The sequence below is a fragment of the Littorina saxatilis genome, linkage group LG5, assembly GCF_037325665.1.
Source record: "Littorina saxatilis isolate snail1 linkage group LG5, US_GU_Lsax_2.0, whole genome shotgun sequence".
NCBI lineage: Eukaryota > Metazoa > Mollusca > Gastropoda > Littorinimorpha > Littorinidae > Littorina > Littorina saxatilis.
Window position 1 is genome coordinate 58,005,280 of NC_090249.1, and position 18,409 is coordinate 58,023,688.

General features: G+C 44.8%; 1 protein-coding gene across 1 annotated transcript in view; it reads left to right on the forward strand.

Moving 5' to 3' along the window:
• The first annotated feature begins 259 nt into the window (after nucleotides 1-259).
• The window catches only part of LOC138967539 (BLOC-2 complex member HPS6-like), a 34,691-nt gene continuing 16,541 nt past the window's right edge, over nucleotides 260-18,409 (forward strand). Inside the window, exons 1-10 of the mRNA XM_070340112.1 lie at nucleotides 260-391; nucleotides 728-865; nucleotides 1,743-1,832; nucleotides 3,597-3,801; nucleotides 4,748-4,856; nucleotides 13,345-13,510; nucleotides 13,888-13,993; nucleotides 16,705-16,846; nucleotides 17,571-17,709; nucleotides 18,214-18,309. Of these exons, the coding sequence (XP_070196213.1) occupies nucleotides 335-391; nucleotides 728-865; nucleotides 1,743-1,832; nucleotides 3,597-3,801; nucleotides 4,748-4,856; nucleotides 13,345-13,510; nucleotides 13,888-13,993; nucleotides 16,705-16,846; nucleotides 17,571-17,709; nucleotides 18,214-18,309 (1,248 nt within the window). The 5' untranslated portion in view covers nucleotides 260-334. The remainder of the gene's footprint in view (nucleotides 392-727; nucleotides 866-1,742; nucleotides 1,833-3,596; nucleotides 3,802-4,747; nucleotides 4,857-13,344; nucleotides 13,511-13,887; nucleotides 13,994-16,704; nucleotides 16,847-17,570; nucleotides 17,710-18,213; nucleotides 18,310-18,409) is intronic.

Here is an 18,409-nt window from a genome sequence, read left to right on the forward strand (position 1 = left end):
ACATCAAAAAGAGCAACAGAAAAGGGACTGTTGCGGGTATGTAAAACAAACGGTATTTACATATTCAATTCATTTATTATTAATACTGTCTAAGTACTATTGATATACTCTAAGCTACACCGACACGGTCTAAGACTGCAGCAAATTGTTATGTGGAGAGGCGGGAAGGGTTAGGTTGGTGTGTAACACGACTTTTGCTACATCCACTATTTTATTCTCATGTGGAACAAGTCTGCGATGAGTGGTAGCTTTAGCTATCATGTGACAGAACCGAAACTGGGGATTGTCCTGTTCGCTGGTGAATGAAAACTATGAAACAAGCTGACTGGCCATCATGACAAAGTTTACGACCCATGCTTTGACATCTTGTGTCCCTGTTTGTCGAAGTGAGGTATACTATCTGTGACAATACGTTGAAAAACCACTTCTGGCATTTGTATTTAAGCTCTGCTGGTCTGCCTCTCATGCTCTCTCTCTCTCTCTCTCTCTCTCTCTCTCTCTCTCTCTCTCTCTCTCTCTCTCTCTAAATGGTCTGCTGTCTCTGTCACACTTTCTTTCTACCTTCCCTCCGTTTTCTACCCAAAGTTTGGACGACTTTGTGTTTGTGTGTGTGTGTAAAACTGGTACAGTGTACCCCTACCATTGAGAATGTAAACTAATTACTAAATTAGCCTGCATGGCCTTTCCAACATTTATTTTATATTTATACAACTTTTTTTTATTACAGCTGCTTGATGAAGTCACAAAAACTGACAACAGTGAACAAGTCAGCCGAGTGTGGATCATTCCGGGCCATGTTTTTGTTGCCGTTAGGAACGCTACTAAACTGCTGACATTTGACTGCAAGCCGGTCATACATCACAATGTAAGTAATGTCATTTACCCATGCTATGGGAGAATCAGTACGCTGATTTGCTAATTACCATTTTGAAATAATAATAATGATAATAATACGAGAATTTATAAGGCCTAAAAAAAAAATAGGTGTGGTTACGGTAACCCGACCTACCCTATTTTTAGGGGCCGACCCTATAACTTTTTATTACATAATTTGTCAAAACACACAAGAAAACGAGTGCAGAAAACGCAATGAAAGTGAAAGCGCCCGAGTCGCACACTTATTTCCCTGTCAAGTAAGTTTAATTTGTACACACTAGAAAAAAAAGTAAAAAAAAAAAAGTGATTGCCTACCTTCCTACCCTATTTTTTTTGGCTATGTTACCGTAACCACACCTATTTTTTTTTTTGGCCTAACGCGCACATATCTCACCACAAGGCGACTCAAGGCGCACTCATAGTCATACACATTCTTTCGCATTAACAACTGAAGCACACTTATACACACTTACGCATAAATTACATGAAGATGACAAGGCAACAACACAAACAGAGACACGGCACTCAAAAGTAAGCATGAAAAAGGAAAGAAAATTTCAAATCATAATTATGTACATGGCTATTTACAACTGCTCTGATTGAGAAATTCATGCATTCCTTTTCGTTTCCTTTTTTCTCAATGATAAATTATCAAGGTTGGTTTTCACTTGGAGGAATACTGTTATTTGCTTTGTTGTAGATTGGAGTGAAAGTATCATTCCTCATACAGATTTGTACAGAAGCATTTACTTCACACACTTCCCACCTCCCCCCATGAGTCGCTTTTCATACTTTGTGTAAGAGGCCTTGCTCTTTTTCTGTTGATGAATATTAACATATATATGAACTTTTGAAATCTGTTGCAGAGTATCGGTGCCAGAACTCTAGACTTCCCTGCACTAACGCCATCTGTGGTAGACATTTTCATGGTCCAGTCATCGCATATAACTTATATTGTAAGCATGAAAAACATTGGAAATTAACGCAACAAAACACTGATGGACGATTGATGGACAGTGGAACCCCCCTTTTAAGACGTTCTCCATTTTAAAATCTTGCTTTTTCAGAGTTTCTGTTCATGAGGTCTGTAAATTTACCTCCATTTTAGGACTCCCTCATTTTTAAGACCTGATTTTCTCAGGTTTGTAAGGTCTTAATTGGGGGGTTCCACTGTACAAGAAAAATGGCTTGGATTTATTTTAGCATACACAATATACCACTGATTGCACTGGCAATTTTCAACAGTGATCAATGTTTTACAAATTAAGACACAGTCAATCTGCCACAACAGACAGTCAGATAAAGTTGCAGCATGCAGGAATTATAATATTTTTGAAGACAACTCTGTCAAACAAGATATCAACCAGTAGGTCTTCTTCTTCTTGTTCCTGGGCTTGAGCTCCCAGGGTCATCCCTTTTCAGGGATGAGAATTTTGCGTGCATGGCGTTTATTATACTCTGCCACATGGGCAACCATACTCCGACTTTGAGTGATAAAGAGAATGTTTTTGAATACAGATACCTTTAGGCCAAAAAAAAAATAGGTGTGGTTACGGTAACATAGCCAAAAAAATTAGGGTAGGAAGGTAGGCAATCACTTTTTTTTTTAAACTTTTTTTTCTAATGTGTACAAATTAAACCTACTTGACAGGGAAATAAGTGTGCGACTCGGGCGCTTTCGCTTTCATTGCGTTTTCTGCACTCGTTTACTTGTTTTTTTGTTTGTTTTTTTGACAAATGTAATAAAAAGTTATAGGGTCGGCCCCAAAAAATAGGGTAGGTCGGGTTACTGTAACCACACCTTTTTTTTTTTTAGGCCTTACAGGGCTTGGAGGCAGAAATAAGTGTAGATAAAAAGCAAGAGACAGACGATGAAAAACAAAGAGCAAGGATAGGCAGTGGGAACATTGTTGCCCTGTGTTGCCAGCCAGGGGGTGGCCTATTTCAATCCGCGGGCTATCCTCACGGTAAACCAGTAGGTCTGACATGGTTTCCAATTTCATTTCTGGTGTTATCTAACTATTAAACAAAATACTGGAAATTACCAGTGAACACAACCCCTGATCACAGTTAACACAATGCTTACAGACAGCGTTGTGTTTTACTGTTGTTACTATACTAACTGCATACATTGTTATTGTGTACTTATAATTATAAATATGTGTATGCTCCTGTCTAATGTGATTTACGTGTATTTATTTATATATGACAAAGAAGTCTGTATGCTTTAAAAAAAAATATTACACTACAGTGACTTATCAATGTTTACCTTCTTCTTCTTCTTCTGCGTTCGTGGGCTGAAACTCCCACGTACACTCGTGGTTTTTTTTGCACGAGTGGAATTTTACGTGTATGACCGTTTTTTACCCCGCCATTTAGGCAGCCATACGCCGTTTTCGGAGGAAGCATGCTGGGTATTTTCGTGTTTCTATAACCCACCGAACTCTGACATGGATTACAGGATCTTTTTCGTGCGCACTTGGTCTTGTGCTTGCGTGTACAGACGGGGGTGTTCGGACACCGAGGAGAGTCTGCACACAAAGTTGACTCTGAGAAATAAATCTCTCGCCGAACGTGGGGACGAACTCACGCTGACAGCGGCCAACTGGATACAAATCCAGCGCGCTACCGACTGAGCTACATCCCCGCCCTGTATGTTTACCTTAATTGTCATTTTGTCGGTTTCAACCATTCTCTTTTTATTTTGTTTTTATGAACAGGTACAGCAGAATGGTCATGTACACTGTTGGCATTTCACAGCTGAGTTCCAGTGGTCATCCATCACAGAGTTTGACCTTTGTGAAAACAAGGACACTGAGGTCATCAGCATGTGCATGCATCCAGAGCACAACACACTTTACTGGTGTGAACATCGAACTGGCGATCAATCAGTGTACAGAATATGCAGCAAGATTTTGCCTCAAGGTGAGTTCCAAGTGAACACTTGTTTCAGGATTTCAGTGTACAAATTTATGATCAAAAGGTACTAAACATGCTGTTTCCCCAAGCTGGTTCTTTTTCTTCTTCTTCTTTATTCATGGGCTGAAACTCCCACGTTCACTCATGTTTTTGCGGGAGTGGGTTTTTACATATTGTATGACCGTTTTAACCCCGCCATTCAGGCAGCCATACGCCGCTTTTGGGGGAACCCAAGCGGGTTGAAAGCTAGCTTGTTATTTGGCAGCTAGCAGTAGGGTGGTGGTGCCTGTTTGGAGTCCTATGTTGTGGGTGTCGGTTCATAACATTTGGCAAGTTGATACACAAAGTGTCTTTACTGGAAGGTGGCTTCTCACTTGGGGGGTCTCACATTGCATGTTGAACTTTGTTCAGTAGTAATTTTTTTTAAAAGAGCTTTCATTATCAGGTATTTGGCATGGAGGAAATTTATAGCAATTAACTTTTAGTTGCTGTGTTGGTTCAATAGATCATCCGGTAGAGTAGTACCGATGCTTTTGAGTTTGAGTATGGCATCAAGAATGGGTTTTTTAGTTTAGAATTGATATAAAAGTGCTTACATGCTTTGCTTGTGTAACCAAGTGCACCAAACACTCAAATTATCTTTGGAGACAAAGCAAATGAAACAGGAGTGAGTTATGGCTAAACAAATAGCCCTATTAAAAACTGCTAGGTCAATACAAAGGTTCCCAAGAGCATACCAGGTGACAACAGTAGCCAGACCCTATCACAAACAGCTCTCCACATCTCCCGGGTGTGCTGTCCACCGACGTACCAGAAACGTTGAGCTACTATAAATAGCTCACGTTGAAGGCAGGGAGACAACTCAATCAATGCAGAGAAAGCGGCCATGAAAGGGGGCCTACTGTGTCGCCCTGTCACACTTGTAACATAGATCCTTCCTTGTTTCCCACAGATGTAGAAGAGCTGCGGAAGAAGAAACAGAAAGCATCCTGTGTGATAGTAGAGGAATGTCCGGCATCTGACGTGCTTCCTCTTGATAACGGTGTCCTGATAGCTCCCAGGTTTGTCCTGAATTTGATTTGATTTCATCTTTACTCTGGCCGCCATGTTTTTTTCGCGTGACGACGGAAACGGGAGGTAAGTTTCTTCGATTGTGAAATCTCATCGACCGATTACCTCCCGTGTTTGTTTGTTTTTTTGTTTTTTGTTTTTTTGTGTGTGCGAAAAGCGAAAATAAACTTTATGGTCGGCGCTTAGAAATAGGGTCGATCAGGTTACCGGAAACAGACATATTTTTCTTTTTGGCCTTATATGATTATAATGGATTCTGCTAAAATGTTCAGATCCATCTGAGCCTTTACAATTTTTTCGACATTGCTTATAATGCTAACGTTTTTGCGTTCTGACTTGATGAGTGTAGAGCAGAATTTCAATTAATTTTAAAAAAACACTTGTGTGTGCTTTGGCGTGTGCAAGCTCACATGCACGTGAGTATAATTGACTTAACTTCAAGTTTAATGATAATAATAATTGTCAGTAAGTACTGGTGTCACATGACTGATGTGAACCAGTTGATTCAATCAATCAATCAATATGAGGCTTATATCGCACGTATTCCGTGGGTACAGTTCTAAGCGCAGGGATATTTTTATTTTATTTTGTTAAAAAAATTTTATGCAATTTATATCGCGCACATATTCAAGGCGCAGGGATTTATTTATGCCGTGTGAGATGGAATTTGTTTACACAATACATCACGCATTCACATCGGCCAGCAGATCGCAGCCATTTAGGCGCATATCCTACTTTTCACGGCCTATTATTCCAAGTCACACGGGTATTGGCTAATGGCGATGCGCTAAAACTGTTAGCGCACTCTTGGAGTGCGCTCACTTTTCCACAGAGCGTATTCTTCCGCCCTTTGCCTAAGCGAGACTGTGCTCTCATCCTCAGAATTAATTAATGACATGTAGCTTATATTATCCACAATACCAAATGACCATAAATTCCCTGCTTCTCAATTAAAGCAGAAGTGGTTTTTTTCTGACAGATTGCATGTGCCTGTGCCACAGTCACAGTGCCACTGATCTAAAAATAGAAGCCGCTGTATTTCATCTCATTTTCGCCGACTAGCATAGATTCTTCTTATATGCCGTGTTAGTGGCATGTAGCTGATCATCCACATTACCAAATGATGAGTTAGTATACAATTCCCAGCGTATAACAGAAAACAAAAGTGTTATTCCGATAACGTACCAGCTACTGAGCTAGACCAGCATTTGGAAGACTGACTCGATCGACTCTGTCATACGTAGCAGACTACACTGAAATACGACTGCATCAGTTCAGTAAATGAATGGTTTCCGAATTATTATTTCAAGGCAAGAACAATCGTAATCGAAAACGTGTAGGGTTCAGAACGTTCTTACCATATATAAGACTTATTACCAGCCTGCCTCATGCGTGCAGACTGCAGTGGTTCGATTGCCCTAGCCTAGCAGACGACATAAACCCCTCTCAGCAAATTAACATGTTGGGCAAATGTGAACGAAAAAACGATGGGGATATAATACGTGTAGGGTTCAGAGCATTCTTACCGTTCATATTTAGTATCAGACTCCCCGATGAGTGAAGATACAACACGAGAAATATGCCACATTTATTTTGAAAATGTGCTAACGGTCGAGTCCTTCGGGGGGTAGTCAATTCAAGGGGAGTCACTCCGCACAGTCCATCCGTCGAAGCTCGACTGGAGGTTTCGAATCGCAAATAACTAAGAGCACAGTCCTTTCTCCGTGTTCAAATGAGGTCTCTCTGAAAGATAATCACTGTTCAGCTTAACGCTACACTGGAATTTACCAACAGAAATTAAAATGCGTGTGACGAAAGCACGACACACTTGAGACACCCCACACAAAAGTAGATCTTATACGACCTGACCACACAGTTATGCCTATTCAAATGCGCGTAGCAAAATGTGCGTTTGGAATCTTCTTTTTTCTATGGCGGTACTGACAATATCGTTATTGAAACAATCCCAGTGCACTAAGGGATTTATAGAGCAAATCTCGAAAATAATTTAATCACATATTCTTACTCCAATTCTTATGAATGCATTGACTTTAGTCCCACATGCTAGATGTCGAAAAACCTCTCAAATTACCTGCCCTTAGTAGGGTGGTAACCAAGCTAAAAGCGACGCCATAGCCGTTGCTATGGCCTGACCTTGCTCGGTTACCCATAACACCCTGCGCACCACGTGAGCGCTAGCATCCGTAATGTTCATTCTCGACTTTCGACAACACACGGTGGACGTGTCCGAATTTCGCTCTCACTTTTGGCCTTCACATGCCTGCTCGTCCGTGAGACTAGCCGGTTCTTGGGGGTCTACCTGTCCGTCTACCTTTTGGTGAGATCTTTCCTTTTTACGTTTGGAATGTAAATGTTGATAGCTTTGTTTTGAACACGCACGCAGATAATTTTGTTCTGGGTGACTGTTTTCGCCGGTCTTAAAATGGCCGACAACAAAGCTAAACTGAGTGCGAGACTGGAAGGTGACAAGGCTCTTAGCCCAGTTAAGAAAGCTAAAGCTAAGAGTAAAGCCAAGAGCGTTGATTTGCCTATTATGCGGGTAGAAGATCCGTCAAATAGCACTTCGTTTGATGTTCCTATCCCTCCGAGGACGGGTTCCGTTCGCTCACAGCTCGCGTCCCCTGATAGGGGTGAGGAGCCGGGGCCTTCAGCCCTGGGCTCGTTGAAGTCCGAATTGTTTGATTTTATTTCTCAACAGTTTGCGTCTCGCTCTGGGGTCCCTCCTCTGCCTCCGGCGGTAGGGGATCCTTCCTCCCTGGCTCGGCTGGGGTCGTCGTCGTCGTCGACTATGGCGACTCCCGCGGATGGGGGGGGTGGCCGGGCGGCCATTTCTTCTGCGCACTTGCTTGGTGCGCCTGACCAGTTCGGGCCTTCCCTCTCTGCCTCTGGTAGTGCTGCGGTTGCGCTCGAACACTCTCTCCGTAAGGAGAGGGGGTCTGCTTCCTCTCTTTTTCTTCCCGCTCAGCTTGCTTTTAGCAACACTGCAGTGGGAAGTCAGCTCTCTCCCCGGGTGGGAGAGGGAGAGAGGGGGCATGGTAAGTCACAGCCTGGGCTTGGTCCCACCTTGCCCCACTGGGGGCAGGGGGCTGTGTCAGCGTCTCACTCTTTCCCACCCACTGGGCGGGACTGGGTGGGGGCTGGTGTAGCGGCTCACCCTTTCTCGCCCGCCGGGCATGATCGGGTGTCCGCTGTTGGACTGGCGTCTCAGTCAGTGCCGCTATTGTCCACTGCTAGCAGCCGCCCCTCTCCCCAGCAGGGGTGGTGGGGTGGTGGGGCATCGGGACTACAGCAGGTTGACGGGTGGGGGCGGCCTTTCACGGTCTCGCCTCTCACTCAGTCTTACCCCTCGCAGGGTTCGCTTGCTACAGCTACGAGCCAACTCCCACCGCATGCAGCGGGCGGGGTAGCTCAAACTGGCCAGACCGGTTTTGACTGTTGGGGCCAAGCGCCCGGTCAGCGGTCTACCGACAATGGGCCTGGCGCGGCTTTGTTGGCTGGCCCCCTCCCCCCGCCTTCTTGGCGGGCCTCTGTGCCTACTGTCTACCCTTCTACCCCAGTGGGGCAGGGGGGGGATGGTGGGTGGCAAGCGGGATCGGGTCACGCTTTTGCTGCTCCTGTCTCCCCTCCTGTGTACAGTGATACTGTACAGGCTGGGGATTCGGATTCTTCTGTGGAAGATGAGGAGTGTGTAGTCTTGCCTTTTGGATTTAGGCAAGCCATGAGAAGAGCGGCTTGTGTGGCAGCTCGTTACTTTCCGGAGGGGGTGGTGGATTCAGGACAGGATGTCTCTTTTCCACCATCCGCGGCGAATGATTTTCGGCCTTCGCAGGAGAGTTCACAATCGTTTCGTTTTGTGGAATCACCTGCCGTGGCTTATCACATGTCGCAACTTTTGGCTCGTCCGGCCCCTCAGGGCAGCGGTCTGTCGCCAACTCCTTTCCCTTTGTTGCATGCTCATGATACAGCGCCTGCTTCAGCCGATCCATGGCTAGCGTCAAACGCGCAGGCCACTGCTTTTTCGCCGTTAGTGCAGAAAAAGCTGGACTGGAATGTGAAGTCAAGGAACTTTGTTCAGACTTTTGCTTTGCCGAGGGCAACTTTGCCAATTCCGCCGGAGTTGCTTGCCTTGTTGCCAAAGCAACCTTCTGCTAAGGAAGGGGTCTCGTTCTCGGACGCTTCTCTCTCTTCTCTGGAGGAGATTGGGCGTCTTGATCTGGAATTGGCTTCTATGGCAGAGTCTTTGCTCCGAGCTCTTACTCGAGCTGTGGCTGGCTCTTTGGAGCCGTTTAGACTCAGGGAAGACGCCTCAGCCAGTGATATCTCCACACTGCTTGCTGCTTTGGGGATGGTGAATTCTGAGAGGATGAGCATTTCAGCGAGGCTGTATGCTCATGCTGTCTTTTCACGACGTGATTTGCTGCTTTCTCAAGCAGGTTTTTCCCAGCAGTCCACTGTGGACTCGCTTCGTTCCTCGCCTTTTGTTGAGGGCTCTCTCCTGGGTAGAGTAGCCCTGGATGCAAGGCAGCGGGAAGTGCAGGAGGCTAAAGACAGATATCTCGTTGGGATTTCGTTTAAAATCCCAAAGAAATCTCAGTCTTCTTCTAAGCCTGCCTGGAACAAGAAGCAGCACAACGCCTCTCGTCCTAAGGAACAGGGAGATAAGGGCGCACCAGCCAAGGGTGCTCCTTATCCTAAGAAACCCTCGTTCGGGAAGGGGAGGGGGGGGGCTCGAAAGCCCTCCCCCCAATGAGGCTCTCCCGATCACATCACCCCTGTTCCCCCCACTTTTGTGGTGGCGGGGGGCCCCACCAGGGCCATTTCCATGTGGCAGGCGTTAGTGCACAGCCAATGGATTTTGCGGGTGGTGCGATCGGGATTCCGCCTGTTGTGGGAGGGGGAAAAGGCTCCCTTGACCAGGGTTCCTCCTCCCTTTCGTTTTCCGGCCAGCCTAGAGGCCAGAGCGGCCATAGAGACAGAGATCAGGTCTCTTTTGGCCAAAGAGGCTATAGAGGAGATTGTGGATCACTCCTCGCCGGGGTTTTACGGACGCCTGTTTGTTGTGCCCAAGGCGTCGGGCCGCTGGAGGCCTGTTCTCGATCTTTCGGTCTTGAACAAGTTTCTGCGGAAGATCAAGTTTCGTATGGAAACGCCAGCTTCGGTCAGGGAGGCCCTGCGCCGGGGAGATTGGGTGACTTCGGTGGATTTGACGGACGCCTACTTTCATATCCTTATGTATCAAGTGGACAGAAAGTGGCTCCGGTTCCGCTGGGGTCATCGGATCTTTCAATTCAGGGCTCTGCCCTTCGGGCTGTCCCTGGCCCCGTGGGTTTTCACTTTGGTGATCAGACAGTTGGCCGCGCTGATCAGGCAAAGAGGTATTCGTCTACGGACGTACCTCGACGACTGGTTGATTCTGAGTCAGAGTCAATCAGTGTGCCTCTTGAACACTCAGGTAGTGTTGAACCGGGCTCTGAGCCTGGGGTTCTCTGTGAACCAAGCGAAGTCGGAATTGACTCCCTCGCAGAGGTTTGTTTACCTCGGTATGGCGTTCGACACTGTCGCTTGGACGGTCCGGCCTACGCAGGAGAGGATTCAGAAGCTTCATGCTCTCATTTCGGCCGTGGCTGGCAGCCAGCAGGCTTCGGTGAGGGTCCTTACCTCGATTCTGGGCCAAATGGAATCTATGGCAACTCTGGTTCCCTTAGGGAGGGTGTACAAGAGGCCTTTCCAGGCTGCGCTCAGCTCTCTCTGGGAGCCGGCTTCGCAAGATTGGGACAAAATCGTCTCCACACAGGGATGGTTCAGTCACGCGACGGCTCGGTGGCTGGACCTAGACTGGATCTCTCAGGGGGTCCCCATCTCTCTGCCCCCTCCGGACATAGATCTGTTTACGGATGCGTCTATGGCTGGGTGGGGGGCCCACATCGGGGGCCAGGCGGCCTCCGGTCTTTGGACTCAGGCCCAGCGTCTCTGGCATATCAATCGCCTGGAGTTGGAGGCTGTTTCCCTCGGTTTGCTTGCGTTTCTCCCTCTGGTGGGCGGCAGACATGTCCGGTTGCACACGGACAATACCACTGTCGCTGCCTACATCAACAAGCAGGGAGGAGCTCGGTCGTTTTCCCTGTCAGACAGGGCGTGCGAGGTTCTGGTGTGGTGCCACTCGCATCGGATCATGATCTCAGCAGAGTTCCTGCCGGGCAAGCTCAACGCTCTGGCGGATGCGCTCAGCAGGTCCTCTCAGGTGTTGCACACCGAATGGACGATCACTCACGGGGCGCTCCAACGCCTGTGGGCACAGGTGGAGAAACCCATGATCGATCTATTTGCAACGAGATTTTCAAAGAGACTTCCCATTTTCGTGTCCCCCTTTCCGGACACGGAAGCTTGGGCAAGCAATGCGTTGGAGATCTCGTGGAGCGGCCTTCAGGCCTACGCATATCCTCCCTTTCCTCTACTCAGCAGAGTGGTGAGGAAGGCCGAGCTGGATCGTCCGGAGCTCCTGCTGCTGGTAGCCCCCTGGTGGCCTTCCCAGCAGTGGTTTCCAGATCTGCTGTTGCTGGCAAAAGGGGTTCCGATCCCTCTAAATCTGGTGCGGGGAGAGCTCGTTCAGCCAAGAACAGGCATCCCGCACAGAGACCCGCAGGCCCTGCGCCTACACGTTTGGAGACTGTGAGGTCGGAACTGCGGAAATCTGGCGCTTCAGACTCTACGCTGGATTTGGTTTTTAAGGCGCATAGGTCCTCGACTGCGTCTGTGTATGCTTGCCATTGGGCCGCCTGGGCCAAGTGGTGTAGGGAGACGGGGGTCAACGCCGTGGCCCCGCGCTCGTTACAGGTGGCAAATCATCTTTCTTTTTTGTCTGCTCAGGGCAGTTCGGCCTCTGCTTTGAGAGTCCGACGTTCTGCTATATCTGCTACTCTGAGACAGATAGGCAGATTGATTAACGTTAACGGAGTGATTGCTAGTGTGATCAAAGGGGCCGCTCTCCAGGAAGCGCAGAGACGGACCTCTGTCCCGGCATGGGACTTATTTTTGGTTTTAGAATATTTGCGTTCTGCGGCGTTTGAGCCTTTGCAGGCTGCTAGCCTGACTGATTTAACACGCAAGACGGTTTTTCTGCTTCTTCTGGCTACTGCTCGGCGAGGCAGTGAGATACATGCCTTGTCGGGTTTGTCGGAAGACATCGCGTTTGAGCGCGATGGTTCAATGTCGCTTCATTTCCGGCCTGGTTTTCTCGCGAAAAATCAAAAGCCAGGCCAATCCCCGCCCGTGGTCCGAGTCCCCCCGCTTGGGACTATCCTAGCTTCGCACGATCCAGACTTAGCTAACTGTCCAGTTAGGGCCTTGAAGTCTTACTTGGCTCGCACTCAGTTGGTTAGGGCCAAAAGCCAAAAACTTTTGTTCATTTCATTGAACACGAAATATGACAGGGACATATCGAAATTGACCCTTACAAGATGGGTGGCGACCCTCATTAGACGAGCTTATGAGTGGTGGCTCTCTCAGGAGAGGGGGGGGCGTTCAGTCCTTCCTCTGACATCAGCTCGAGTACATGAGGCCAGGGCCTGGGCGTCCTCTGTGGCCGTCTTACGTTCAGGGCGATTAAGCGATGTCTTGCAGACAGCTTACTGGAAGTCAGACGATGTATTCATCAACTTCTACCTTCGTGACATCTCTTGCACGCGACTGGATGGCTCCAGTGCTTTGCCGGCTTTGGTGGCTGCAGGGCAGGTGCTTGCAAGGACATAAGTAAGTTCCCTCCGCCTTTAGGAGGAATCTGCATTCATAAGAATTGGAGTAAGAATATGTGATTAAATCGAAAATTTTTAATTAAATTTTGATTTAATATAATATACTTACCCAATTCTTATAGTTAATACCCTCCCATCCGTCCCCGCTGGATTATGTCCTTGGGGGTTTGTTTGACTAATAGTCTCGAATGAACATTACGGATGCTAGCGCTCACGTGGTGCGCAGGGTGTTATGGGTAACCGAGCAAGGTCAGGCCATAGCAACGGCTATGGCGTCGCTTTTAGCTTGGTTACCACCCTACTAAGGGCAGGTAATTTGAGAGGTTTTTCGACATCTAGCATGTGGGACTAAAGTCAATGCATTCATAAGAATTGGGTAAGTATATTATATTAAATCAAAATTTAATTAAAAATTTTCGATTATTGAACTCAGCGCTATGCGCTTCGTTCAATAATGAATTTTCTCGATTTGCTCTATAAATCCCTCAGTGCACTGGGATGTCTCAATAACTTAAACAATAACAATAATAAATCATTCTTCTTTAGTACTTTTTACTGGTAAATGGTAGTCTTATGGCACTTTACATGATGCATTCTACATTACAATTCAACATCAATCGCGCATTAAAGATGTCAGGCAGTAACATGCATTACGAAATCCAAGTGCATTGCACCCACATAAAGTTTAGGACTTTGTTTCTTGAAGGTACAAACAAAACCAGATCAGAGTGTGCATTTTCTGGAGGCCCAGTGTTTTAGAACTGGTGTCCGTGGCAACGGTTATCGGCAGCAAAGTGAGAGATCTTCATGACAGGCGCAGTCCACTTCTGTTCTCTGACGTCTTTCTCAACTGTATAGCTGATCTGTCTGAGGTAATTTTTACCTTTTTCAGGTGTGCAGATGTTGTCGTTTTTTGTTTTGGGGTCAGTATTTGATCTCTTTTCCTTTTTACCAGAGGCATGCTTTAAGTTCCAACTGTTTATTTTCCTTCTTTTCTTGTTTTTATGTGTGTACAGTTTGTAATGCTGCTTTCGAACCAGTAGAATTTGTTTCGGTTAATTCTGTGTGTTCATCTGTGCATATGACTGTTACAAATTTGAAAACTAATCTTGAATATTTTTAATGAAAAGACATGTGTATGCATAAACTCACATGCACACTTGCACAAAAACATACATTAACGCACACACTGACATCATTTATTCATGGTTTAAATAGATGATAAACTTGATCTTTATTCTTCTTGCAGGCTTCAGATACTGCTGCTGATTTTGGTGTCAAGAAAGACATCACCAGTGGAAAACTTGTGATGTTGCATTCAGATGGTTGTGTCTACTCATTTCAAGCTAAGGGAGGTAAGCTAACTCCTTTCAGTTTTTATCCATGTGTGCGCACTGTTTGTGTGAGGAGGAGCGAGGATGTAATATACATGTGAGTCTTTCCACAGTGACCAGGTATGTGTGTTTGTGTGTATGCTATCATTCCAATTCATAATATTGTGGGGGAATAAACCCAATATGTGCTGCCTATGAAACAAGTTGCCCTTATTGCTTAGTACAGTTGACCCCCGCCCCCCCTCCTACACACACAGACACCTTTTACGATAGGTGCAATGGCGTAGTGGATAAGCCCCCCTGCGGGTTAGGGGGAAGAATTTACCCGATGCTCCCCAGCATGTCGTAAGAGGCGACTAACGGATTCTGTTTCTCCTTTTACCCTTGTTAAGTGTTTCTTGTATAGCATATAGTCATTTTTTGTAAAGATTTTAGTCAAGCAGTATGTAAGAAATGTTAAGTCCTTTGTACTGGAAACTTGCATTCTCCCAGTAAGGTAATATATTGTACTACGTTGCAAGCCCCTGGAGCAAATTTTTGCCCCTTTCCCCGTCGCGATATAACCTTGAATGGTTGAAAACGACGTTAAACACCAAATAAAGAAAGAAAGAAAGAAAGTAGTGGATAAGAAATTAATATGTAAGCGCCTAGGGCTATATCTAGATTAGGCGCATAAAAATGATCACAATAATAATAATAATAATAATAAGACGCCAGCCTCCCAAGTAAAAAGTTGTGGGTTTGAATCCCAACACTGTTAAGGGTGGAGATTTTTGCGATTTGCACGGTCAACTTATGTGCTGACCTGCTAGTGCTGCTGCCTTCTCCCTTTTACGTGGTTTTTTTTTTCCCCGGCGTCATTGGCCGCCATGGTTTTTTTGCGTGACGACGGAAATGGGAGGTAAGTCTCTTCGATTGTGAAGTCTCATCGACCGATTACCTCCCGTGTTTTTTTTTTTGTTGTTGGGGTTTTTTTGGTGTGAAAAGCGAAAAAAATCCTTTAGGGTCAGCGCTTAAAAATAGGGTTGGTCGGGTTACCGGAAACAGACATATTTTTCTTTTTGGCCTGAATTTAATAGAGGATATGGCCAGGAAGGAGTGTCTTTAAAGGGAATGAGTCTTAAATGTGCTGACTTTCGTTTGTGCATTGTTGATGGTGAATGCATGTTAATTTATTTTTAATATACTTTCTTATGTGATAACCAATGTGCTGTATTTTCTCAGTTTTGCTGATGTTATACGCTTGGTACATATATTTACTCATTTTCCTTAAATAACATGTGATAACATTACTTCATAGCTAAGCACATGATTTTACCTATGGCAAAACACAAATCTCTAGCCTCCCTCTCTGAGATGCGTTTGAAGACAGACTGTTAACACTTTCGCGACGGGAGGTGACTATATTAGTAATAGCGCTGCAACGCCCACGGACGGGAAGTGACTATTTTAGTATTAGACATACAAGGTACACGACTCGTGATTGCTTCCCGGTTTTTGAAGCTTGCAGTAAATTGAGTTGTTTCCCTTGACACACTTGGTGTGCCCTTCCGCCATATGTAAAATTAGCCTGGTTTGTACGGTTTTTTCGAGAAAAAAAATGAATCGAAGGCGAGCCTTGTCACGGGAGGAGATTCTCCGGATGTTGGATCTTGAGGACCCTGTAGATCATGATTCGGACATGTTGTTTTCGCCTCAAGAAAGCGATAATAGCAGTGATATTGAGGAAGAAACAGTCCCGTTGTTGCTGCTAGTATGAGTCGGCAAACTACACGTGTTAGGGTGGTACTGCATGAATCTTCGAATGTGTAGTTGCAAGGGGGGCGTGGCAGCACTGATAACAATGGATGGCTGGAGCCTAATCCTTTTGGAAATGTTCATAGGTGTACAGTTGGGACTTTGTTGTGAAAATGTGACTTATATTCAATATGGATTACCTAGACATCATTTGGTGAGTGTCACAGTTTTGTTTCATTTGAGTCAGGATGCTGTGAGTGAATGCGGGATTTGCTTGTTTTTTTCTTTGTACTGTCTCCTTATTTCTGTGTAGAATTTTAACAATATTTCAGCTAATTCATAGGTTTTACACCTTGTTTGGTTATAAAATTATTTATAATACTTTCTATTAAAAAATAACTTTTAAAAAAGCAGTGGAAAAGAAAACACACACAAAAAAACGTTAAAAAACACAAATTATCCCCCTTTCACCCCCCCTTTGCTAAAACAAATCGCGTGACAAACTTATAAATAGCACGACTGAACTGGGCATCCATTTTTTAATTAGTACACAAAATTTGGTGGTGATTGGACTTAATTCAAGCTTGCTAGACAGATTTCTTTACAGTTACTGTTTTTTGGGAAGTTTCTTGGTGGCAAGCTTGGGCAGGCAGGACGTTAACGCCGTGGCAATGCTAGTCACAATAGTGTTAAAAGAGAATAAATGTATGTACATAATTATGATAGAATATTGATGTATGAATTGAAGAAATGTATAAGAACACAAGAATGTATGAATGACAAAGAACAAATGTTTATTTTTGAATGTTTTATGTATGTTTTATTACGGACACAAAAGCTCAGCAATGCAATTTCTCTTTTAGAGATTAATAAAGTTATTGTATTGTATTGTATTGTATTGTAATTAGGGGGTCCTAACAGGGGGTTTCACTGTATCTGTAAAACACCTGAATGCAATCAAGAGTTTTTTTTCCAAACATATATTTTTTGTCCAGCAAAAGAGGAAGAAACATCAGTGTCTGTAAGCTCCATCAAGATATCCATGCCAGATCAGCTTCTTCAGTGTCATCATCCACCTGACGCATGGAGTGTTAACAAAAACATCATTGCCATAGCAACCCAGACCAACACTGTAAGGTACAGTTTTGTTCTTGTCCAAAGCCTCTTAGTGTGTGTGTGTGTGTGTGTGTGTGTGTGTGTGTGTGTGTGTGCATGCAGCCACGCGTGCATGAGATATAGAAAGAGGAAGAGGGAGGAATGGCCGATTTGACCTTCGCTGGGGGTACATATCGTCAGTGGCCTTCGAAGACCTCGTATCTTCAAAATCATAGTTCTGAGATAATGAGTGTTTTAAAAATCAAATTCCTCTTCACCAGATCAAAACGTGTAGATACGAGGTTTTCACTTTTTTGTTTTGAACTTTTTTGTTTTGAATTTAAGGAACAATTACGAGGATTTTCAACAGACTCGCAGGGATTCAAACAGACAATACGAGGTTTTCCCGCTAATGTCTCAACACCCAACGGCAATACGAGGTTTTTAAAATCAGGGGAAAAAGACCTTTGCAAAATAGATAGAGTTACAAGCTTTTCACAGATGATAGGAAAAAAATCAAGGGACGGAACCATGCAAAAATCCGAAAATCGGGAAAATGTAAGTTACGAGGTCTTCGAAGGCCACTGACGATATGCAGTGCCTTGGGTGGTGGACGACTGTGCCAAAGGCATTGCACTTCTACTTAATTTGTTTTATGTGCATGTGTTGGTATTTATTTTCAGCATTTGTACATGTAATGTACTTGTTTCTCTTTTTGTGTGAATGAAATTTGGCTTGCATGCTGTGTGTGTTTTGTGTGCCACAGACTGTATGACGCAACAGAGGGGCACCTCATTCATGAGTTGAAGATGGAAGGATCCGTGCGGATCCACAGTTTGGCCACAGTTCACTCGTCGGCTATTCTACTCGGCACGGTCACCACCTCAGGTGTTACTGTTGTACAGGTACGTTGAAACAAGCCACAAAATGCTAAATCAGGATGTTTTGAGTCCCACAAGTTTGTTTATTTGTTTGTATTGTTTTGACATTATACGTTATTTGTATTTTTGACCAAAATATGACATTTTACACAGATCTCGACAGTCAGTGTTCCTCCAAGACCGCACTAGCGGTCGAGTTGAACAGTGACTGTCAAGATCTGTGTAAAATGTCATATTTTGGTCAAAAATACAAATAACATTTATGTATCGATCAATTCTGGTTGGAATTCCTTTTAGTTTTTACGATTGAACGCACACAAACATGCACTATTTTGTAGTCTTGGCTGGCCGCCTAAATAGGAAGTTTTGTCGGCCTCTGACGTCACATGGCTCAAAGAAGGGAAATCCAGTGTTCAATCCATACATTATCCTTTACTCAGTGTTAAAACTGAGTGATTGTTTGAGGATTTCAGTGGACAAAATTTGATATATTCTGAGTTAATTCTTTACACATTTGTTTCATTTCAGGGTGGCAAGATCACCAAGAAGGCTGTTGAAAACGACACTCTACCATCTGATAAACACTTTCAGACAGATGCTCTGCAAGTTGCTCTTCTGACACAGGTATGAAGAACACACATTTGACAATGTTGAGAAGTAACATCAACTGTATATTGCTCAGCTGACAAGCAATCCTCTTTTTCTTTTTCTTTTCATGATTTAC